This window comes from Neoarius graeffei, chromosome 10 (genome assembly GCF_027579695.1).
Source record: "Neoarius graeffei isolate fNeoGra1 chromosome 10, fNeoGra1.pri, whole genome shotgun sequence".
Taxonomy (NCBI): Eukaryota; Metazoa; Chordata; class Actinopteri; order Siluriformes; family Ariidae; genus Neoarius; species Neoarius graeffei.
In genome coordinates, this window is record NC_083578.1 from 56438032 (window position 1) to 56463228 (window position 25197).

The 25197-nt window shown below is 41.0% G+C and overlaps 2 protein-coding genes across 3 annotated transcripts in view; one reads left to right on the forward strand and one right to left on the reverse strand.

Moving 5' to 3' along the window:
- The window catches only part of mapk4 (mitogen-activated protein kinase 4), a 50516-nt gene extending 29883 nt beyond the window's left edge, over window positions 1–20633 (forward strand). The window contains exons 5-7 of the mRNA XM_060931909.1: window positions 5645–5806; window positions 5927–6113; window positions 19045–20633. Coding sequence (XP_060787892.1) covers window positions 5645–5806; window positions 5927–6113; window positions 19045–19966 — 1271 coding nt within the window. The 3' untranslated portion in view covers window positions 19967–20633. The remainder of the gene's footprint in view (window positions 1–5644; window positions 5807–5926; window positions 6114–19044) is intronic.
- Window positions 20634–21330: 697 nt separating this feature from the next.
- slc20a2 (solute carrier family 20 member 2) overlaps window positions 21331–25197 on the reverse strand; it is a 75295-nt gene continuing 71428 nt past the window's right edge. For both annotated transcript variants that reach the window (XM_060931911.1, XM_060931910.1), the window contains exon 11: window positions 21331–24923. In XM_060931911.1, coding sequence (XP_060787894.1) covers window positions 24759–24923 — 165 coding nt within the window. In that variant the 3' untranslated portion in view covers window positions 21331–24758. The remainder of the gene's footprint in view (window positions 24924–25197) is intronic.

Consider the following 25197-nt stretch of genomic DNA (forward strand, 5'->3'; position numbering starts at 1 on the left):
AAAAATAAATAAATAAAATGAAAATTGAAAAATAAAGAAAAAAAAAAAAAAAGCTCTGGTGAGAAGCGGCAGCCAGAATGCGCACGACGTACTCGCAACCAGAAACGGAAACCAAAAAAAAAAAAAAAGGCAAGGCAACCAACAACTAACAACAAGGCAACTAACAATAATGAAAAGCATTACCCTAATTGGTGCAAAGCCTGCATGCACTATCAGAACATTTAATTCTGCGTGGCTTCCTGGAAAAAAAAACCCTCAAGTGCCCTATCTTAAGGGAAGTCATTGGGTTTGGGACCATTTATGGAGATTCGTAAGCAGGCTTCCAGGTGTTCCCCTTGGAGCCTATTCCTGAGGTCTGTTTTAATCTATGGATAAAAAAGTACATTTTCTTCATCATCAAAGCACTAAAAATTTCCATTACATAAAAAAATATACAAAGGAATACTGAATTTCTATGTGCTTACTCTATTCATAGCTGAGAAATCCCGCTCGCAATTCAGAAACAACTTTTCAATACTCATCTGAGTTAAAGCAGCAAACATTGAGAGTCAATAAAATTATAATAGTCAAATAAATATGAAGTTATTATTAGCCTGTGGGCATCCTACAGTAGCCTCTCTCAACTACCGCATTGTTTCTTAAAATATTCAGATTTTATGCTTCAGATAGCATCAGCTAGGCATCCCCGCGAGTATAACAGCATTTTATTTAGGCTAGTGGGAAATCCTTATTTATTGTGAATGTCAAACCATTATTAATAACTTGCATTAATGCTGAAGCGGGATAAACGGGATAATGCAATAAGGCCGGTGTCACGGTCTGAATTTACCACCAGTCTAGACTTCCCGGAAGTTGACCGAGGGAAAAAAAAATCGGTCTGCGCATGGTAAATTTATACCAGCGCACGATCAGACCGTGACACCGGGTACATGCGCAACGGCAGACCTGTGTACACGCCTCTCCGTCGCTCTCTGTCTGTGTGTGTGTGTGTGCACGCGCAAACGAGAAGAAAGAGCACTATGAATGAACGGAACGATACGCAACGGAATTTTTTTTTTCAAAATCGCGAGTCTGATTATGTGGCGATAGGAATCCATTGTGTGGCGCTGCGCCACACAATGGTCTATGTATGGGAAACCCTGCCACAGGGTGGTAGTCGTTGAAGCAGGATGGAGAGGCCTTCTTTGGAACAGGGATGATGGTGGTGCTCTTGAAGCAGGTGGGGACAACAGCTTGGCTCAGGGAGGTGTTGAAGATGTCTGTGAGCACTTCTGTGAGCTCCTCTGCACAGTCCTTTAGCACACGACCTGGAATGTTGTCAGGTCCTACAGCTTTGCGGGTGTTGATCCTGGAGAGGGATCTCCTCACACTGGCTGGAGACAGGGACAGCACCTGGTCATCCGGAAGGGGTGGTGTCTTCTGTGTAGGCATGCTGTTGTTGGCTTCAAACCATCCAAAGAAGTTGTTTAGACTGTTCAGCAGAGTGATGTCCTTGTCACAGGTCTGTGGTTGAGGTTTTATAGTCCGTGATGGTCTGTATCCCCTGCCACAGGCTCCTTGTCTCTCTGCTGTCAGTGAAATGCTGGGCTATCCTGCTACTGTACTGCTTCTTTGCTAGTCTGATGCCACGGGACAAGTTGGCTCTTGCTGATCTCAGACCAGCCTCATCACCTGCTCTGAAAGCAGCGTTCCGGGCTTTCAGTAACCGATAGACTTCCCCCGTCAGCCATGGTTTCTGGTTGGCCTGTACTGTGATGGTCTTAGTGTCCGTGACATCATCAGTGCATTTACTAATGTAGGCTGTAACAGTGTCTGAATATTCCTGGATGTTGATGTGGTGGTTGTAAGTGGCTGCCTGCTTAAACATGTCCCAGTCTGTGATGTTAAAGCAGTCCTGAAGTGCTGAGGAAGCACCCTCTGGCCACACCTGTACCTGCTTCTGGACCGGTTTGATGACTTTGACCTTTGGCCTGTATGCTGGCATTAGCATAACAGTGATGTGGTCTGAAGCACCGAGATGGGGTGAGGCCTTGTATGCTCTTCTCTGTGTAGTGTAAACCTGGTCCAGTGTGTTGTTTCCCCGTGTTGCAAAGTCAATGTGTTGATGTAACTGAGGAAACACTGTTTTGAGATTTGCGTGGTTGAAATCCCCAGCTACGATGAGAAGTCCCTCTGGATGGGCTGTCTGTTGGTTGCTGATGGTGCAGTACAGTTCACTCAGTGCCTTGTCCCTATTGTTGTTGTTGCAGCTAGGAGGAATGTAAACTGCAACAAGCAGGATGGCAGAAAACTCCCTCGGTAGATAGAAAGGCCGGCATTTGACGATCATAAACTCCACAAGGGGTGAACAGTGTCTGCAAACTACCACAGCGTCCTGACACCAAGCATCCCTGATGTAAACACAGAACCCGCCGCCGCGGGTCTTAGCTCCTTCAATGAGGGCTCTGTCTGCTCGATAGCATGTTAGCTGGTCGAGCTGGATGTCGGAGTCTGGTATGCTGTCGCTGAGCCATGTTTCCGTGAACACAAAAACACAGCACTCTCTCACAGCCTGCTGGGTCGCTCTCAAAAGGTGAATATAATCCAGTTTGTTATCCAAGGAGCGTACATTGGCGAGTACGATGGACGGTATAGCTGGCTTGTGTGGATTAGCCATTAGCCTGGCCCGGATACCCCCGCGCTTTCCCCGCTTCTGCTTCCTCTTGCACCACCTACAGCGCTTCCTCTGCGGGTGTGCAGCAGTAGTGGGGGTCAATGTCAAAGCGGGCCGCCGGAGTAGGCCGAGGTCATGTACGTAGCTCCTTAGCGTGTGCCAGGTTTAACTTACAGAAAAAAGTGTTGCCAATGTCAAAAAGAGTCCCACGGCTGTATGTGCGCCTCGGGACAGACAAATGCGACGAAAACATACCATCACTCGAGCACACCGACGAAGACAAACATGTAAACGCCACATTATCGGAACAGAGAGGAGCCGCTGCGTCCGCACGCGCCGCCACCATTTTAAATGCCATTTATGCAGAAATAGAAAATTCTATAGGATTCACAAACTTTCAAGCACCACTGTCAGGCAACCAAAGAAAGTACCTATCATAAGACATTTTTTAAAAGCTAAACTTTCTTGAAGTTCTTTGACTTCTCAGTATCCTGCAAATATATGAAATAACTACCCATCCATTGCTCAATGATAGCCAGTACAGGGTTGCAGGCAAGCTGGAGCCTATCCCAGCTGACTATGGGTGAGAGGTGGGGTACACCCTGGACAAGTTGCCAGATCATCGCAGGGCTGACACATACAACCATTTACACTCACACAATTTAGAGCTACCAATTAGCCTAACCTGCATGTCTTTGGACTGTGGGGAAACCCACACAGTCATGGGGGAGAACACATAAACTCCACACAGAAAGGCCCTCGTCAGCCGCTGGGCTCAAACCCAGGACCTTCTTGCTGTGAGGCGATAGTGCTAACCACTACACCACTGTGCTGCCCACTACTCAATATATCCCTTCTAAATAACTACTCTATATGGCCAAAATTATGTGGAAACCTGACCATCACATCCATATGTGACCATTCTAAAACCTCCACTCTTCTGGAAAGGTTTTATACTAAGTTTTGAAGTGTGGCTATGGGGAGTTGTGCTCATTCAGACAAAACAGCATTAGTTACGGTGGGCACTGATGTCAACCAAGGAGGTCTGGTGCACATTGGCTTTTCAGTTCATCCCAAAGGTGTTCAGTGGGGTTGAGGTCAGGGATCAGGCCATTCAAGTTCTTCCACTCCGACCATGGCACACCCTGTCTTTATGGAGTTGTCTTTGCGCACATGGGCATTGTCAACAGGGCTGAACGATATGGACAAAATTTCATATCTCGATATTCATGCCAGATATCTCGATACGATACGATATGACTACGGGTTCGGTGAAAACCAAGCATTTTTCAGAAAAATAAAAACATCATAATACAAAAAAATGTGGAAAATGCAGTTTTATTTTTAAGAACTCACTGCCAGTCATCAACATTAACATAAATTACAAATAAATAAATTACAAATCAAACATTTTACTGCAGCTCTGCTTTAACAATAGGTCCATGGTTGTGGCGAAATGATCGATTTCACGGAGCTCGGATTCAACATTCATTTTACGCTCATTATAGAGTTTCAGAATGCCCACTTGATTAAAATGTGTTCGGGATGGTATTTTATAATGCTTGTCCAGCGTCCGAACCATTTTTTTAAAGCCCTCTTTCGAGACTGTGTACACCGGTACCATGTCTTTTGCAATGTGGTATGTTATAGCGTCTGTAATTTCTTTATGTCTGGTGGACGTCGACTCGTACGGTGTAACGCTACTGAACGCATCAGCAATCAAACTTTCATCTCATCTCATTATCTCTAGCTGCTTTATCCTGTTCTGCAGGGTCGCAGGCAAGCTGAAGCCTATCCCAGCTGACTACGGGTAAGAGGCGGGGTACACCCTGGACAAGTCGCCAGGTCATCACAGGGCTGACACACAGACAACCATTCACACTCACACCTACGGTCAATTTAGAGTCACCAGTTAACCTAACCTGCATGTCTTTGGACTGTGGGGGAAACCGGAGCACCCGGAGGAAACCCACACGGACACGGGGAGAACATGCAAACTCCGCACATAAAGGCCCTCGCTGGCTACAGGGCTCGAACCCGGACCTTCTTGCTGTGAGGCGACAGTGCTAACCACTACACCACCGTGACGTCCCAATCAAACTTTTCTTTGGCTTATTTTGGGATGACTGAGAAGTCCCCGGTGTTTCTCTCATTGTCATACACTCTTCGTGCAGCACGCAATGGTGTTGTTTCAGGTGGTGAAACATGTTTGTTGTGCTACCTTGCTTCGTCACAATTTTTGCTAAGCACGACCTGCACAACACCTCACTCTGGTTAACATCGTCCTTTTTGAATCCAAAATACCTCCAAATAATGGAGGGTGATTTATGTTTTGGCACCAAGTCAGATTCTGCACCGCCACCGGCCGCATTATCTTCCGCACTCATTTTCTTTCTTTCTTTTTAATTTCCCCGCTGTGTCTGTAGTGTGTGCGCGCGCCTCGGTCTCCGTCTCCCTCACTCCCGCCCTCATATGTTTGTCATTGGTTGGCTTCAGCTGTCGATCCACAGCAAGCATGAAATAAGGTTTGTGGTTGGCTGGCCTTAGCGGTGCATTCAAGGGCAATCGTAAAAATGATGTTTGTTGTGACTGCCAGAGCTGTACATGCAGGGCGAGCGCGGGGAGGGGAACTCTATATCGTCTATATCGTTGCTTTTTCGATAATTAATATCTTGAATGTTCATATCTAGATATAGATATGATATTTAGTTCAATTAGTTCAGCCCTAATTGTCATGCTGGAACAGGTTTGAGCCCCTTAGTTCCAGGGAAGGGAAATCTTAATCCTACAGCATACAAGGCATTTTAGACAACTGGCTGCTTCACACTTTGTGGTAGCAGTTTGGGGAAGACCCACATATGCATGTGATGGTCAGGTGTCCACATACTTTTGGCATAACATATAGTGTATGTTCAGGAAAAGGTATCTCTGTGCTTTTTCAATTTTAAATATAAGACATCATCTGTCTAACACCAGAATGCTATGCTCCAGGTGCACATGAGCTGGAGCAGATGCAGCTAATTCTGGACACTGTGCCAGTGATTAGGGAGGAGGACCGGCAGGAGCTGCTGAGAGTCATGCCTTCTTACGTCAACCACAACTGGGAGGTCAGGAGATCACTGCAAGAGCTTCTTCCTGAGGTGGAGGAGGAAGGTGAGAAACAGGACTGAAATTAATAAGCAAATTCCAGTAAAATGTTTTTCAGTGATTCAGATCATTCACACAATCATTAAACCGGTTTTAATGAGTCTACTTTTCCATTTCCACTCTCAGCCACAGATTTCCTGGAGCAGATCTTGACCTTTAACCCAGTGGACCGGCTGACAGCAGAAGCAGCTCTGTCTCACTCATTCCTCAGGCAATATTCCTGTCCTCAGGATGAGCCTGTGTCTCTTCAGCCCTTCCGCATAGAGGACGAGCTGGAGGACAGTCTGGTGAGCGAACATGGCCACTGGGACAGGTGCAGTACCCACTTACTTCTCCTGTTTTAACAGCCTCCAAATGTAAAAGTAGTGTTTTCCCTGGAAACCCCCTCATTTAAGTTTTTGCAGAGCTAGGTGTTGTGGTGAATTACATGAGGCTTGTTCTTGATGAAGTTCACTGTCTTACACATATAATAAAGCTTGAATCTTTCATTTTGAAACTGAATTTCAGTAAATTTGGCATTTACAAAACAAAATAAATGCATATTATTCTATCAGAGTTAGAATGTGATGATGTGAAATGAATGAGTTCCACCTTTGTGTTGCATTGTCTTCCAATGAAATAGACCATTACAGAGTTAGTGTTCATTTAAAATACGTAGGCTGATTTTGATTTTGTTTTACAATAAAAGTAATTATTTCTACATTTTCTGTCACCGAGAGAAATCTCTGAATTAGAGAACACACTATGAAACATACTCACTCAAACATCTCAGCCTGCACAAAACAGTGAATTTTCCAGTGCATGGGCTACAACAGTTAAAAAAAAAAAGTTAATTTCAGTTTGGGTGACTCTGTGCCCATGATAGCTTCAGATTCCTGTTCTTGCCTTAGAGGAGTGGAGCCTGATGTGGACTTCTACTGTTGTAGCCCATCCAACAATGTTTGATATGTTGTGCATTCTGAGATGCTTTTCTGCTCACCCTGGTTGTAAATGGTGATTATCTAAGTTAATATAGACTTCCTGTGAGCTCAAACTAATCTGGCCATTCTCCTCTGATCTCTCTCAACAACAAGGTGTTTCAGCCTACAGAACCTCTGCTCACAGGATTTTTTTTTGTGTGTGAGAGAGAGAGAGAGAGAGAGTGAGTGTAAACTCTAGAAATTGTTGTGTGTTAAATTTCAAGATGATCGACTGTTTCTGAAATACGGAAACCAGTCTATCTGGTATCAACGTTCATGCCATGGCTAATGTCACCGAGATCACACTTTTCCCCCATTCTGATAGTTGATGTGAATATTAACTGAACTCTTAACCTGTATCTGCATGATTTTATGTGTTGTGCTGCTGCCACATGATGGATGATTAGATAACTGCAAGAAGGTGCAGGTGTTCCTAATAAAGTGGACCATGAGTGTATTTTTAATATTACTGTTTGTCAAATATTCTGAGTTCACGTCACTCTTAAATAAGATTGGTAAAAGATGGCATGCAGTAACAATATTTAATATGCAGTAAAATGAAGCCAAGATCACATCAGAGAGAAATCAAAGAAAATGACCTTAGGGCTCTGTGACAAAAAAGGCTTGTTAAATATAGCTACTCATGAATTATTCTCTTATTTAAATCTCTCACAAGATCATACTGGTCTTTCTGCAGCCAGATGGCTTAACATAAGGTGAAGGCCATTATTTACTGCTTAGAGAATAGGCAGGTGGAGGTTAATCAGGCTGATTGTACATTGTTTCTCAAATAAAGATGTCTAAAGGTCATATTTAGGTTTTACCTTCAAAGGATGGACAACAAATGAAGTAGAACTTTAATAGTTTGAGAGTCAAGTGATTTGTCAGAAGCATATAATTCATCAAGCTCATTTTGAACATCTAAGTGAAGACAAGTGGACTTGTGTTATAATCTTGAAGATTATCTAGGGGCTCATCAGTTATATTGATTGTTGGGGAAATTTTCTGGTATTTAAGGTCTGCATGATTTACACCCATGATATGAAACTTGCATTCACATATCATGAAGTCTGGGGGAGCTGGTCTGAAACTGGCAGTGCAGTGTTTCAAGGCTGCTGAGACCCCCTAGTTATCTCTAAAATGAAACAGCAGGGAACCTGCATTTTTTTAAAGTGTATTCATTCATTCATTCATTCTGGTCACTCACTTTCAGAGGTAATGGAGCTTGAAAATTGTCAAAAGTATTTGAATATGAATTTTATATATGTGAACTCTATATACATAATAGTCACATCAAGTAAAATTTTATTTCTTAATTATATTTAATGAATTTACTTTTAACTGATATTTCTGTTTTAAACTTGATAGAAAAAAGGTTTCAGATTAAAAACAAAACAGAACTCAAAGATTTCAGATATTACAAAACTCTGAACCGTAAATACAAATCCCAGAAATTCAAATCTCAAAAAATTTACACCAGATTTTATGTAAATTAGGTCAAAAATGAATCATCCTGCATACCTGTGGAAAAGTAGTCAAGTCAATTTATTTGTACACAGCTTTTAACAGACATTATCACAAAGCAGCTTTACAGAAAATTAAAGACTTTAAGCATTAGCTAATTTCATCCCGAAAAAAAAATTTATCTCTGATGAGCAAGCCTGTGGCAATGGTGGCAAGGAAAAACCCCCTCCGACAACACGAGGAAGAAACCTTGAGAGGAACCAGACTCAAAAGGAAACCCATCCTCATCTGGGTGATAACGGATAGTGTGATTATAACTCACTTCTATAAGTGAGTCATATACTCACAAAGTACAACTGTGTAACCAGGAAATCATTATAGTTTTAGCATTAAGTCTATTTTGTGGAAGTTATCAACTGTTCACTGATGGAGACTTGAGTGCAAGACTGTGCATGACAACTACAGTCCTAAAGTTATCATGGCAATTGTAGTCCTCAGCCATCATAGCAAAACTGTAAGGGTCCAGAACCATCTTCCAAGTGTGTCTTTCAACTGTCCATCTGGGCCCGTCCTCTACAGGAGCAATGTGATGAGACTCCAGCCAGACGTAGGGCATCAAGATGGATCAGGCGTGTCTAAAGAGCAGAAGAGGTCAGCATCACTGGTGTCTCAGGATCAACATGTAGCTCGACAGAGAGAGAAAGAGAAAGGAGAGAGAGAGAGAGAAACCCACAGGTTGTTAGGTATGCCTGGTGTCACCTCGTGGTTAAGAACAGTATACTTTTTGCGGTGAGTGCAAGAGGGGACTCTAGCAAGATGAACTATGACAGCATGACTAAAAGGGAGAGCCAGAAGGTAACACAGACATGAGGGAGCCCTGGGACATAAAGCAGCCAGCCACTCCACCGTCAACAAACCTAAGTGAACATGTGAGAGTTTGGGGAGGGGACAGCATCCATACATCCCGGTTTACCGAAACACTATGCCTGAGGACCCTCCAGATCTACTCCTTTACCTAATAAAAAGCTATTAACAAAAGGCTTGACTAAAAAGATGTTTTCAACCTAGACTTAAACACTGAGAATGTATCTGAGTCCCAAATATTACTTGGAAAGCTATTCTATAATTGTGGGGCTTTGTAAAAAAAGGCTTTGCCCCCTGGTGTAGCCTTCACTATATGAGGCACCAACAGATAGCCTATACCTTTTGATCTAAGTAGGCGTGACAGGTCACAAAGGACCAGAAGGTCGCTCAGGTACTGTGGCGCAAGACCATTCAGTGCTTTATAGATCAATAGATTGCAAGATGAACTATGATAAAATGAAAACTGTATCATTTTATAATCAATGCAAAATTTGATTGGGAGCCATTGCGATAGGATAAGATAAGACAGGGGTCATATCTTCTAGTTCCAGTAAGGAGTCTTGCTGCTGTATTTTGAACTAACTGGAGCTTGTTTATGCACTTACTGGAACAGCAAGACAGTAAGACATTACAATAATCCAACCCAGATGTAACAAAAGCATGAACTATTTTTTCTGCATCATGTTGTGATATTATATTTCTTATCTTAACAATATTTCTGAGATGAGAGAAAACTATCCTCATAATGTTATCGATATGAGTTTCAAATGAAAGACTGGAGTCAATGATCACCCCAGGATCTTTTACTGCTGCACATGAAGAAACAGAAAATCCATGCAGAGTTACTATGTAATCAGAAAACCTACTTCTAGCTGCATGTGATCCTAATACAAGTACTTCTGTCTTCTCAGAGTTAAGTAGAAAGAAGTTAATAAGCATCCAGTGTCTAATGTCCTTTACACATTCCTCAGTTTTATTAAGCTGGTGTCTCATCTGGCTTTGCAGAAACAATTGTGTGTCATCAGCATAACAGTGGAAGCATATATATATATATATATATATATATATATATATATATATATATATATATAGGAAGAGAAAAAAAAGCAGTGGACATAAGACAGAACTTTGTGGAACACCAAATTTCACCTTAGTATGCATAGAAAAATCATCAGTTAAATCAACATACTGATAGCAATCAGTTAAATAAGACCTGAGCCAAGAGAGGGCCGTTCCCTTGACTCTTACAACATTTTCTAGTCTATCCAGGACAATGGTATCATCAGTGGTGTCAAAGATCAAGCAATACAAGCAGGGTGACACAGTCCTGATCAGATGCCAACAGTAGGTCATTTACTACTTTAACCAGTGTTGTCTCTGTGCTATGATGAGGTCTAAATCCTGACTGATACATTTCATGGATGTTATTCCTATGTAGATATGAGCATAACTGCTGTACCACAGCTTTTTCTAGGATCTTGGAGAAAAAGGGGAGGTTTAATATTGGTCTATAATTGGACAGCTGAAAGGGGTCAAGGTCAGATTTTTTAATCAGGGGATAACTGCTAGTTTAAAGGATTTGGGTACATAGCCAATTCTAAGGAATGAATTGGTGATTTTTAGAAGAGGTTCAATTGCTTCTGGTATTATCTGTTTGAAGAGCCATGTAGGTAAGGGATATAATACACAAGTTGGAAATTTTGATGTGGAAATTAAGTATGTTCAATTTATTGAAGGGGAGTGAAACATTCTAATTGCTAATCTGAAACAGTTATTTGTTAACTAAAGGGTTATTTAAATTGTCTGGCCTTAAATTCAAACGAATGTTTTGTTGGATATTCTCAATTTTATCATTGAAAAATTCATGAAGTTGTTGCAACCACGTATTTCATTTCAGGTGTATTTTGTGTCTATGGTAGTTTTCCACATTAATTTTGTTACAGTATTAAGTAAGAATTTAGGATTATTTTTGTTATCCTCTCTGAGGGTGGAGAGATACAGTTAGGTCCATAAATATTTGGACAGAGACAACATTTTTCTAATTTTGGTTCTATAGATTACCACAATGAATTTTGAACAAAACAGTTCAGATGCAGTTGAAGTTCAGACTTTCAGCTTTAATTCAGTGGGTTGAACAAAATGATTGTATAAAAATGTGAGGAACTAAAGCATTTTTTAAACACAATCCCTTCATTTCAGGGGCTCAAAAGTAATTGGACAAATTAAATAATTGTAAATAAAATGTTCATTTCTGGGCGGCACGGTGGTGTAGTGGTTAGCGCTGTTGCCTCACAGCAAGAAGGTCCTGGGTTCGAGCCCCGGGGCCGGCGAGGGCCTTCCTGTGTGGAGTTTGCATGTTCTCCCCGTGTCCGCGTGGGTTTCCTCCGGGTGCTCCGGTTTCCCCCACAGTCCAAAGACATGCAGGTTAGGTTAACTGGTGACTCTAAATTGACCGTAGGTGTGAATGGTTGTATGTGTCAGCCCTGTGATGACCTGGCGACTTGTCCAGGGTGTACCCCGCCTTTCACCCGTAATCAGCTGGGATAGGCTCCAGCTTGCCTGCGACCCTGTAGAAGGATAAAGCGGCTAGAGATAATGAGAGATGAGATGAGATGTTCATTTCTAATACTTGGTTGAAAACCCTTTGTTGGCAGTGACTGCCTGAAGTTTTGAGCTCATGGCCATCACCAGACGCTGTGTTTCCTCCTTTTTAATGCTCTGCCAGGCCTTTACTGCAGCGGTTTTCAGTTGCTGTTTGTTTGTGGGCCTTTCTGTCTGAAGTTTAGTCTTTAACAAGTGAAATGCATGCTCAATTGGGTTGAGATCAGGTGACTGACTTGACCATTCAAAAATATTCCACTTCTTTGCTTTAATAAACTCCTGGGTTGCTTTGGCTTTATGTTTTGGGTCATTGTCCATCTGTATTATGAAATGCTGACCAATCAGTTTGGCTGGATTTGAGCACACAGTCTCTGAATACCTCAGAATTCATCTGGCTGCTTCTGTCCTGTGTCACATAATCAATAAACACTAGTGACCCAGTGCCACTGGCAGCTATGCATGCCCAAGCCATCACACTGCCTCCGCCGTGTTTTACAGATGATGTGGTATGCTTTGGATCATGAACTGTACCACGCCTTCACCATACTTTTTTCTTTCCATCATTCTGGTAGAGGTTGATCTTGGTTTCATCTGGCCAAAGATTGTTCTTCCAGAACTGTGCTGGCTTTTTTAGATGTTTTTTAGCAAAGTCCAATCTAGCCTTTTTATTCTTGAGGCTTATGAGTGGCTTGCACCATGCAGTGAACCCTCTGTATTTATTTTCATGCAGTCTTCTCTTTATGGTAGATTTGGATATTGATACGCCTACCCCTTGGAGAGCGTTGTTCACTTGGTTGGCTGTGGTGAAGGGGTTTCTGTTCACCATGGAAATTATTCTGTGATCATCCACCACTGTTGTCTTCTGTGGGCGTCCAGGTCTTTTTGCATTGATGAGTTCACCACTGCTTTCTTTCTTTCTTTCTTTCTTTCTTTCTTTCTTTCTTTCTTTCTCAGGATGTACCAAACTGTAGATTTTGCCACTCCTAATATTGTAGCAATTTCTCGGATGGGTTTTTTCTGTTTTCGCAGCTTAAGGATGGCTTGTTTCACCTGCATGAAGAGCTCATTTGACTGCATGTTTTCTTCACAGCAAAATCTTCCAAATGCAAGCACCACACCTCAAATCAACTCCAGGCCTTTTATCTGCTTAATTGAGAATGATATAACGAAGGAATTTCCCACACCTGCCCATGAAATAGCCTTTGAGTCAATTGTCCAATTACTTTTGGTCCCTTTAAAAAAAGGGTGGCACATGTTAAGGAGCTGAAACTCCTAAACCCTTCATCCAATTTTAATGTGGATACCCTCAAATGAAAGCTGAAAGTCTGGACTTTATGTCCATTATATAACTATAACTTGAATATGTTTCAGTAAACAGGTAAAAAAACAAAATTTCTGTCAGTGTCCAAATATATATGGACCTAACTGTACATTGATCTAGCAGCATTAAGAGCTTTTCGATACTTCAGGAGGCTCTCCTTCCATGCTAATTGGAATACTACCAATTCTGTTTGATGCCATTTACGTTCTGATTTTCAGGTAGTCTGTTTTAAGGTGCGTGTGTAATTGTTATACCAGGGTGCTAGTTTTTTCTCTTTAATTATTCTTCTTTTAAGTGGAGCTACATTATCTAAAGTATAGCAGTATGCTGACTCTCAGCATTCAGTTGCCTGATCAAGTTCTGTGGGGTCTGATGGTGATCCAATCAAAAGTTGATAACTCTGGGAGACCATTTATAAAACTTTGCGGTATTTGACGTGAATGTACGTTTGACACAGTAGCATAGCAACGTGCATATATTATTGCTCAGACATATTTTGGGTGGCACGGTGGTGCAGTTGGTCAGCACTGTTGCCTCACAGCAAGAAGGTTCTGAGTTCAAGCCCAGTGGCTGACAGGGGCCTTTCTGTGTGGCGTTAGTATGTTCTCCCTGTGTCTGTGTGGGTTTCCTCCGGGTGCTCTGGTTTCCCTCACAGTCCAAAGACATATGGTTAGGTTAACTGGCTACTCTAAATTGTCCATAGGTGTGAGTGTGTGTGAATGATTGAGAGGAGAAAACCTCTATAATAATCCAGTAGAAGGCAACGGGAAACCACTACTGTAATTCTTCTCTAGATACTTTGATGGCTGAAGCTGTCAGAGCGGCCACATCACTGCAGTGATATGCCAGATATATAGACTGCAAAAAATGATATCCTAGCAAGTGAAAATGTCTTGAAAATAGTTGAAACAATCTAGTATTTCCTGTTAGAAGAATACAAGACACCAATTCTGAGATTATTAAGCCTATTTCTAGATTGCAACCAACTTATTCTAAGATGTCTTATCAAGTAAAAAATATCTGTCCATGCAGCAAGATAATTTCACTAGTATTAAGTAATTTTCTCATCAAATTCAGTTTTCAATTTTTTGCAGTGTGTATAATGAATGTCAGAAATTATGCAGTCGAGGTTCTCGCATTTGAGGAATTCACAAAGATCAACACAGCCCGAGTGCAATGGCTGAGCATGCTGTGCAAAAGTACATGCTTTCAGAGTGGTTGAGCATTTCATTAATATCGTCTGCTATGCTTGGGCCATGACAGCAAAGTGATGTGTAGAAAACTGTCAGGGGGGACGACGACTACACATGGGTGATTAACCAGGATGAGATATGTTCTACTCAAAATAGTTATAATGAGTTTTCTACAGTGTTGTTAAGCACGCAATGCTTCGTGTTTGCCAAGTTAACTATGTACAGTGTCCTCCATAATTATTGGCACCCCTTATAAATGTTAGTTAAAAGGATTAGAAAAACAAAAAACACCTTTTGGTGAAGTAGCTTCACCTCACACTGAAAAAAAAGAAAAATCCAACCTTTAATTGAAATGAATTCATTCAGAGAAAAATAAAATCCCTCATCAAGAAATAATTTTCAACAAAAATAAAATGTGCCACTATTATTAGCACCCCTGCGTTTAATACTTTGTAAACCTCCCTTTGCCAGTAAAACAGCAGTCTTCACCTAAAACATTTTATAACGTTGGAGATACATAGCAGGGCATCCGAGACCATTCCTCTTTACAGAATCTCTCAATCACCCAGGGTCCTTGGCCCTCTCTTGTGCACTCTCCTCTTCAGCACACCCCACAGGTATTCAATGGTGTTCAGGTGAGGGGACTGAGATGAGCATGGCAGAAGCTGGATTCTGTGGTCAGATGACCATTGTTGTGTTAATTTGTACATGTGCTTTGGATCACTGTCCTTTTGGAAGAGCCAACGATGACCCAGTTTTAGTTTCCTGACAGAGTCAGCCAGATTTTGATTTAATATGTCCTGGTATTTCATGGAGTCCATGATACCACGTCCCCGAACAAGGTTTCCAGGGCCTTTGGAGGAAAAACAGCCCCAAAACATCACAGAACATCCACCATATTTTACAGTTGGGATAGGGTTTTTTCATTATAGCCATCTTTTTTTAAGCCAAACCTACCTTGAGTGTTTATTGCCAAAAAGCTCCATTTTTGTTACATAACACCATAGAACACGGTTCCAGTCAAAGTTGGAGTAACGTTTTCCAAACTTCAGGCATTTACATTTGTGATAAACTGACAGAAAAGTTTTTTTCTGGCATACCTTTCAAATAATCTGTTGGCATGGAGGTGGCATCTGATGATGGTTTTGGAGACTCAGAAACCCCAAGATACTTTTTCTTGTAATTCACCAACAGTGATCCTTGAAGACCTTTTTTTTTTTTTTGCCTATCTTACCCTCCTCCTCACTGTCCGTAGGAGCAAAACAAACTTGGGTCCTCTTCCAGGCAAGTTTGTAACAGTTTCAGTTGGTGTTAACTTTTTTTTTTTAATTATTGCCCCAATAGTAGAAATGGGCATTTTCATGCAAATAGCTTTTTTTTTTTTAAATAACCATTCCCTAGGGCGGCACGGTGGTGTAGTGGTTAGCGCTGTCGCCTCACAGCAAGAAGGTCCTGGGTTCGAGCCCCGGGGCCGGCGAGGGCCTTTCTGTGTGGAGTTTGCATGTTCTCCCCGTGTCTGCGTGGGTTTCCTCCGGGTGCTCCGGTTTCCCCCACAGTCCAAAGACATGCAGGTTAGGTTAACTGGTGACTCTAAATTGACCGTAGGTGTGAATGTGAGTGTGAATGGTTGTCTGTGTCTATGTGTCAGCCCTGTGATGACCTGGCGACTTGTCCAGGGTGTACCCCGCCTTTCGCCCGTAGTCAGCTGGGATAGGCTCCAGCTTGCCTGTGACCCTGTAGAAGGATAAAGCGGCTAGAGATAATGAGATGAGATAACCATTCCCTGACTTATGAAGATCAACACACTTCCCCTTCATTGGGTTCCTTTATCGTTCCCATGTTGATGGATGACTTAGGGAATTTGACCTCAATCACCTCATATTTGTACCTCAGTTAATCAGGAAGTCATGGATTACAGCTTGAAAGTTCCTACACACTCTAATCAACTCAAAAATGTACAATTAAAATGGGAAACATGCTTCAGTTACATTGTGTTCACTATAATTTCCAGAGCGGCACGTTTTTGTTGAAAATAATTATTTCTTGATGAGGGATTTGTTTCTCTCTCAATTAATTTATTTCAATTAAAGGTTGGCTTCCCAACCCTTCTTACTAATCTTTACAAAGGGTGTTAATAATCATTGAGGACACTGTAGGTAACATTAGATCTACAACCCCGATTCCAAAAAAAGTTTGGACAAAGTACAAATTGTAAATAAAAATGGAATGCAATGATGTGGAATTTTGAAACTTCCACATTTTATTCAGAATAGAACATACATGACATATCAAATGTTTAAACTGAGAAAATGTATCATTTAAAGAGAAAAATTAGGTGATTTTAAATTTCATGACAACAACACATCTCAAAGTTGGGACAAGGCCATGTTTACCACTGTGAGACATCCCCTTTTCTCTTTACAACAGTCTGTAAACGTCTGGGGACTGAGGAGACAAGTTGCTCAAGTTTAGGGATAGGAATGTTAACCCATTCTTGTCTAATGTAGGATTCTAGCTGCTCAACTGTCTTAGGTCTTTTTTGTCGTATCTTCCATTTTATGATGCGCCAAATGTTTTCTATGGGTGAAAGATCTGGACTGCAGGCTGGCCAGTTCAGTACCCGGACCCTTCTTCTACGCAGCCATGATGCTGTAATTGATGCAGTATGTGGTTTGGCATTGTCATGTTGGAAAATGCAAGGTCTTCCCTGAAAGAGACGTCGTCTGGATGGGAGCATATGTTGCTCTAGAAGCTGGATATACCTTTCAGCATTGATGGTGTCTTTCCTGATGTGTAAGCTGCCCATGCCACACGCACTAATGCAACCCCATACCATCAGAGATGCAGGCTTCTGAACTGAGCGCTGATAACAACTTGGGTCGTCCTTCTCCTCTTTAGTCCGAATGACACGGCGTCCCTGATTTCCATAAAGAACTTCAAATTTTGATTCGTCTGACCACAGAACAGTTTTCCACTTTGCCACAGTCCATTTTAAATGAGCCTTAGCCCAGAGAAGACGTCTGCGCTTGTGGATCATGTTTAGATACGGCTTCTTCTTTGAACTATAGAGTTTTAGCTGGCAACAGCTGATGGCACGGTGAATTATGTTCACAGATAATGTTCTCTGGAAATATTCCTGAGCCCATTTTGTGATTTCCAATACAGAAGCATGCCTGTATGTGATGCAGTGCCGTCTAAGGGCCCGAAGATCACGGGCACCCAGTATGGTTTTCCGGCCTTGACCCTTACGCACAGAGATTCTTCCAGATTCTCTGAATCTTTTGATATTATGCACTGTAGACGATGATATGTTCAAACTCTTTGCAATTTTACACTGTCGAACTCCTTTCTGATATTGCTCCACTATTTGTCGGCGCAGAATTAGGGGGATTGGTGAGCCTCTTCCCATCTTTACTTCTGAGAACCGCTGCCACTCCAAGATGCTCTTTTTATACCCAGTCATGTTAATGACCTATTGCCAATTGACCTAATGAGTTGCAATTTGGTCCTCCAGCTGTTCCTTTTTTGTACCTTTAACTTTTCCAGCCTCTTATTGCCCCATCCCAACCTTTTTGAGATGTGTTGCTGTCATGAAATTTCAAATGAGCCAATATTTGGCATGAAATTTCAAAATGTCTCACTTTCGACATTTGATATGTTGTCTATGTTCTATAGTGAATACAATATCAGTTTTTGAGATTTGTAAATTATTGCATTCCGTTTTTATTTACAATTTGTACTTTGTCCCAACTTTTTTGGGATTGGGGTTGTAGTTAGGCTCGGCTAACGTTAGCTTGCTGGCCTTTGTTAGCAGTTAACAGCATAAACTCCAGCCATGGAAGGCTGGACTACTGCAGACTTCAGCGTTCTAATTTTTATCACACCTAATTCCACTCAGCAGCTAATTCCCAAGACTTTCATGTGCTGAATTTGGTGTTGGAAGAGGGTAAACCTAAATTTCTGTAGGGTTAAGTGGACCTCCACGCCTGTGTTTGACACCTTTTATTAGTAACTGTATGGAGTGTTTTACTATAAGAACTGTGGCTAAATCTTACCCACTGCAATTTAATTTAAAAGGACAACCTCTCAGTCACTCTATGCCTAAGCGTTTCCAATGCCAAAACAGCTAATTTAGGCTGTAAGCTATTAATGATTACTAGCAAGCCATGTAACTAGAATATTATCTAAATGCATTTAATTTTTTTAAATACTCCTCTCCACAGCTCTTTAGTCATGGTAGTGGCGTGACAGATGACTACGATTGACTAAAAGCTCGACAACTCTCAAAAGCATCTACTTTTCCTTGAGAATCCAGCATGCTGCACCTTTTGAGCTAATTTACACAGACTTTGTATTTAGGGTTCTGATTTTTAAAAAGCTGATCTTTCTAGGGTTCTGATCTTTCCCAAAGCAAGTTATAGTCAGTGTATCCAGAGATGTGTCCATATTTAGCTGTGCTAAATTGAAGGGCCTAAACAGTAACTGAAAAGTTACCTTTTATTTAAAAAAAAACCCCAAACAACTGTATTTGTTTTGAAATGTTTACCATTTCATCAATTCATTGTTTACCTCAACTGTAAGCCTCTAAAGTTATCCTAGCCTAGCAAACAATGCTGACCTACAGTAGCCAACAAAAATTATAGCAGTCACTCACTTATTAACCTAAACATTTTTACTAAAATGGCCTATGCCATGTGGATACAGGGATCAGAAGTATTTGGTTCAATCAAAATATTCAAACGCTCATGAGTAATGAAATCTCAAGATGTAACCTAAATCCAATCACCACCCAGACTCACTAATTCTAGATTAACTAATAACATCCTCTCTCCATGTTTGCAGTCTTTCATCTGATCCGTGTTGGAAGCAGCAGGAGCGGTGTGACTGCAAACAGAGTGTGTCAGACATGGGAGAGACTGAAGAGGATGAGGTCCAGAGAGATCCCCGAGCCAATTCTTCCTCCCTCATTGAGGAAGCTCTGGTGGACCCTGGTAAACACTCTCACAGCAGCTCGGCAGAACGCTTTCTTGAACAGTCACACTCATCTTTGGACAGGCTCTGTGGCCACTACATGGAGCTTGACTGTGGGCGCTCCTGTGACTACAAAGTGGGTTCTCCTTCATATTTGGATAAAATAGCATGGAGGGATGGGAAGCCCCAACACTATTCTGAGCCAAAGCTGATTCTGGACTTGTCTCATTGGAAGCGCAACACACTCCCATCTCCCAAAGAGGGGGATCCTGAGCAGCTTAATGTTGAGGAACCTGCTGATTTGTTCCAGGAGATTTCACGCTGGGCAGCAAGCACACAACTGGGCCTTCATTCTCCAAGGTCACCTCAGGAACCTCCAACCTCACCAGGATCTCCCCCTCTACCCGTTTCCCCTTCTCTGCTTTCTCACTCACCCACAGAAACGCAGGCACCTTCTCTACTGTACACTTCCCAGCTTCTTCAGCATGGCAGGAGAAGTCCAGCTTCTTTCTTTTTGCCTCCTCCCCCCCTGTTGCCTTCCTCTCCTTCTTCACCAACTACAGGTTCATTACCCCCTTTTCAAAACAAAGTCTTGCCAATAGCTAGTGGAAAGGAACACTCTCACTTTGACCTGGATGTGTTCATATCACAAGTAAAAAGTGAGAACACTGTTACTTCTAAACAGGGTAGTGTTAGCTGTACCTCTAGGATCTCAGAGCACAAACCTTCCAGAACTCAAACTTCAATGCCAGATGTAGTTAAATCTCAAAGCTTTCACAAACAACAATGGTAGAAAGAGTGGAGAAGACCTACCTAGAACTGGGTGACTGATGGCTAAACCTGATGATTTAGTGCTGCTCTTGCAAGGCTGCATAGTTTCATTGATGTCTGATCTAATTATAACAAAAAGTTTCTGCCCAATTGTGTTTCTAATGGCTCCTAAAATGTGACAATACCTCAGAGGAAAAATGCTCAGCTCCCTCACCGTTCTCCCGAGGACCAAGTGTCTTACACAAGTCAGTACAAGGGCATACTGCAGAATCATCAAATAGATGTTCTAGAATTCTAATGTGAGGCCTAAAATCTACAAGCATCAGTTATACTTGATAACACCCACAATCAAGGGTCTATCATTAAAAAAAAAAAAAACACACACACACTGACAAGAGTGTTAGCGCATATTTTGGAGCCATTTATGCAAAAATCAATAGAATTCCAAAGGGTACACAAACTTTTCTGTATCACAGAAATATTGCTGAATGTAGTTTTACAGTTCTTCCAACATTTAAATGCACCTAAAATGCAGAAGAAATTTTTAAATGATAATTCATGCACTCTGCATATGAGCTGCTTTTTATACCACTGTAATTGCCACCTTTGCAATAGTAGACAGTAATGGTTTGCCTGATTACCGTTTCCAAAGCTTTCATCTAATAAACTTATGCCTTGTAATATACAAATTGTTTGTTGTACTTATTTTAGTTCTAGGTTCCGTTTACCCCAATATTTTAAATTATAAAAAGAAGAAGAAAAAAAAAAAGTTAGTCCTTCCTGTGCCAGGACCTGATCTTCCCAGGCAGTCTCCCATCCCAGTATTAATCAGGCACTTGATGCATTGGGTGGCGCCAAGCTCCATTTCCATAGCCCTCGGCCTCTCGCTTATTATGTAGCTAAAAGTTATTGGGGGGGGGGGCTGGTTTTCTGGTAACTGCGAGAGTTTGACTCATTATGTGCATAATTATTTCCAATTAAGCTGTCCTTAATTTGGCTTCATTAAAATGTTGGTACTGGAGCTGCAGGTAGAGAAGCTACATCACAGCTCCAGAGGTGATCGTTTTAGTTTTAGTTGATTGCCTGTGTCGAGGTTCACATGTTCTCCCCCAGTGTTTAAGGACATCTGGTGGTCTACTCACTCCATATTGCCCCTAGGTGTCAATGAATGTGTGGGTATGTGTGTGTGCATGCATGGTGCCCTGTGATGAACTGGTGTTCCATCCAGTAAGTATTCCCACCTCATGCTCAGTGTTCCCAGGCTTTCAGATCCACCATGACCCTGAGGCAGGACAAAGTGATTACTGAAGATGAATGAATGAGAGTGGGTTTACACAAACCCATAAAGATGAAGCACAAGGTAAATGAAACAGATATGCACAGTGGTGTTATTCTTTGTCATTTTAATTCCCATAATTTAATTAGCTCAAAATGCAGACAATTCTCACAAAAATTCCAAAAAGAAATAGAAACAGTAATACAGTACATATGCAGATAAGGGTAGTATTTTAGGTTTATAACCCTGTTTTAAGAGGGTACCACACAGTTTACAGCATGGCAGCACAGGGAAAACGCGAAGCAGGCATCAGCAGGGGGAGCAGGCTACATTGGCTAAGTTTCAATGCGAATGAGAGGACAAATAAGAAATGCAATCAGTACACCCTTTAAAGGAGAACGCTGGTATGACACCAAGCAAAACTTATCTACACAGTTAACTGGATAGTTACTTTGCACGTCGTCCAATTTCACTGATATGTTACTGTACACTGAATTCATATTAGGTTGGATCATAAAGATAATGGCTAAGTAATCTCAGAGGGATTTGAGGAGTTTCCTATAAAGCTTTATGAAGCACATCCATTAACACTCATCCTAAATGAAGGATATTTACAATAGTTAAAATGCTACCATCCTGTGGCCACACATGCTACTGCATCCCCAAAGAAACACTGGTCATATGAGGTTTCACTGCTCGCACATTAATGCCTTAGCAATAGAAAAATGACATTTGCTGAAAATTACATCATCTGCTGCTCATCAGTGAAATTAGTCAAACACTACCTTGTCTAAACAATGGTCTCAGTACTTCTGTTCATTGTTGAATTTGAACAATAAGCCACCACGTTTATAAACAAGGGACAGAATTCCGGTGATAATGGACACGTAGAATCACTTGAAGATTAAAGTATATTAAACCCTTACCTGAATGATACTGTTACATATTGCATTAATTGAGAGAACTTTATATTAGTACATACTGTATGTAGATCCATTTCTCAATATAAATTTCTACTAGGACTCATTTTAGCCCAGTTCTCTCTCCAAAATTCAGCACTCAAGTTAAAACTCAGATATGTAGAAAAATATAGTTTGAATGATATTTATATGTATCTAATGATTTTTTTTTAAATCACACCCACCTTTACAGTTTTATTCATTTTTTTAAACTACATATAGCAGTGTGAAGTTAACAATCATAATTCACACTGCGACAAACACGAAATGACATGACACCCCTCACACGGTTCCTGTATATCTTGTACATCATTTTGTCGTAAATAGTTTGTCATTTTTAGGGAACAGTAATGAGTTATTTCTACCTACGTGTGATAATGTAAACACCACAGTACTGAAGTTACTGTATCTGACAAACGGTAAAGCACAATAATACAAGGCAAATGGGCACCGAAGCATAGATTTGTTCATGATGAGCGATAACAACCAAAAGTATAATACACTCACGAGGAAAAACAAAATTAACACTGCAATGATTCAAAGCCATGTTCTCTAGGCAGAGCATTAAGGTGTTATTTACTGCAGACCATCACCAACACTTCTGACAGTCACATTTTGTAAATGTGTAACTAGGAACCTTTGACACCGACCTCTTATGGCCAGATTCTAGACAGGTTGTGGGTTAAATTGAGTGACACTATAATGAATGAGTCGTCACATTGTCTCACCAGTAGTTGTGCTTCTCTAAACTGGATTGTTAACACTGCCTTTCCAAAATAGTATGCACAAATGCTGGTGTGTATGCGCATATATTTGCGTATGTGCTGGTGCAATGCAGTGTACTGTTAAAGTAGATTTTGGCTATATCTGCACATTTAGGCATTATCTTGGTGTTTATATTGGGTTTTATCGGCATACCTTGTTAAAGTGTATATAAATACTGTATACAGATACTTTGTGTTTGGCTTTTCAAAGCACGAAAGAGACTAAACACAATGATTGAATGCTTTGAAGCGCAACTGGGAGTACATGAAATCTGAGTTAATCTTTGGTGAATGTTTTAAGAGCGTGATTGAGGCACCTGCTGTATTGCTTAGGTCTTGGTGCATAGGGCCAAAATCTTTTTCCAATAGCTATCCCATCAGTGCAAGAACATTAATACATCATCTTTTGAATAATACATCTCTCTTTTAAACACCTCAAGTGTCTAAATGTAATTTAAAAATATATACAGCATTTTGTTTCTTTTATTCTAGTGATTTAGAAATGAAATGTGATTTATTATCGAGCGAGTGGTACACTTTGGTGTGAGTCAGTCTTAGCCTTATATAAATCACTGTGCAGGGACTGATTCTTAGGTCAAATTTGAAATCCAATATGAAAACAACTGGGTTGGACTAAAAGCTTATCCAAATCATCTAAAATCTTGTTCTGGTGTTGCAACTCTTGATTTGTTAGAAATGTTAAGTCCTTGACGTATTTAGTTTCCTTTAGTAATCGTCAGTAGATTCAGTCAGAAGACTGCTCTGTCAAAACTTAATCCCCATGTTGCATTGCACATTTCTGTGATGTCTAGAGACTAAATAAAGAGCTTATCCAAAGTCTGTCGCAGAAAATATTTACAGAAGAAAATGTTAGCGCACACACTTCAGAGTAAGATAGCATTTTGTTTTTGACTTGATAGTCTTTTAAAATAGTCTTTTATGAAAAATAATCTGAATAAATATATGATGGAGCTTTTTTTTTAAACCCAACAACAATCATATATCAGATTTGTAGTGTTTACTCCATCCTCCTCATATTTTGACTCACTAGCTTTATTTAAATGGAAAAGATTTGAGGTATGATGAATACATTATTTACATTTAGCTGATTTTAGGGACCCTAAGTCAAAGTTCCAAGAGATACAGCAGTTATTGCAGTTTAGACCTTGTATGGTCTCCAATGTTTAACACTACCTACACCAGTTTTTCATTTGAGTGGATAAAGTATTCTACAGTGTATATTTCAGATTAAATAAAGCCTCATATAGCCATTTAGTAAAGTAGGTCAGTGAAGCTTTGTGCCTTCAAATTTATGCTGGTCTAAATTGTGCTATATGGTGCTTTATGAAACACCTTTTTTCATGCATCAGTACAGTGTGGTAATTTAAGAATGTGTGCATAAGTCTGCACTTGTATGTATAAAGTTAATATGGGCTGATGTGAGCATTTGCTCATGAAGTCACACCCTTGTTAGGAATTTTGTTGGCAGGATTACTTTTGTATGAGAAATTTGTGTGTTACTGGTTCATTGTGTTACGGATGAAACATGAGATCTACGGTGTTCAGTAAAATTACAACAGCTAAAACAGTAAAAATAAAATATACATTTGTAGAGCTAACAAAGGACAGTTAAATCAGAAGATTCTAGATGCATCCTAGGCAGCTTTTGAACATCCTTTCTATGGCCATCCCCAGTTAACTCCCCCCCCCCCCCCCCTCCAACCAGTCCTTTCATCTTACCATCTCCTGGTCTTACAAAAGGTTTCCATTGCCTTCCCAATCACCTTACTTTAATTCTCTCTCTGGTCCTCACCCTCATACAAAAGGCAGGATGCCATAGACGAACAGGGCCATGATAGCAGCACTGAACAGGCCTGCTACAGGAACTGTGACGAACCAAGCCAGGAAAATGTTTCTGAAGAGACGCCAATCTACTGCCTTCCTCGAGCGCAGCCAGCCAACAGCTACCACTGAACCCACCTGTACATGTGTACACACACACACACACACACACACACACACACACACACACACACACACACACACACACAATCAGCAGCAGCACTGAACACAAGTCATAAGCTTCACATTTTAAGCTATGTTGCAGGGTTATCTAGGTTAGTAAAATGACACAGCATTGGTCCAAATTAGCAGAAATACTTCGCAAGGAATTTACAAATCTATGTTACTGCAATGTAGTGGAGCAGAAAAAGAGAACGTTCATTTATTGCATGGCATACTGTATGTCAACTTA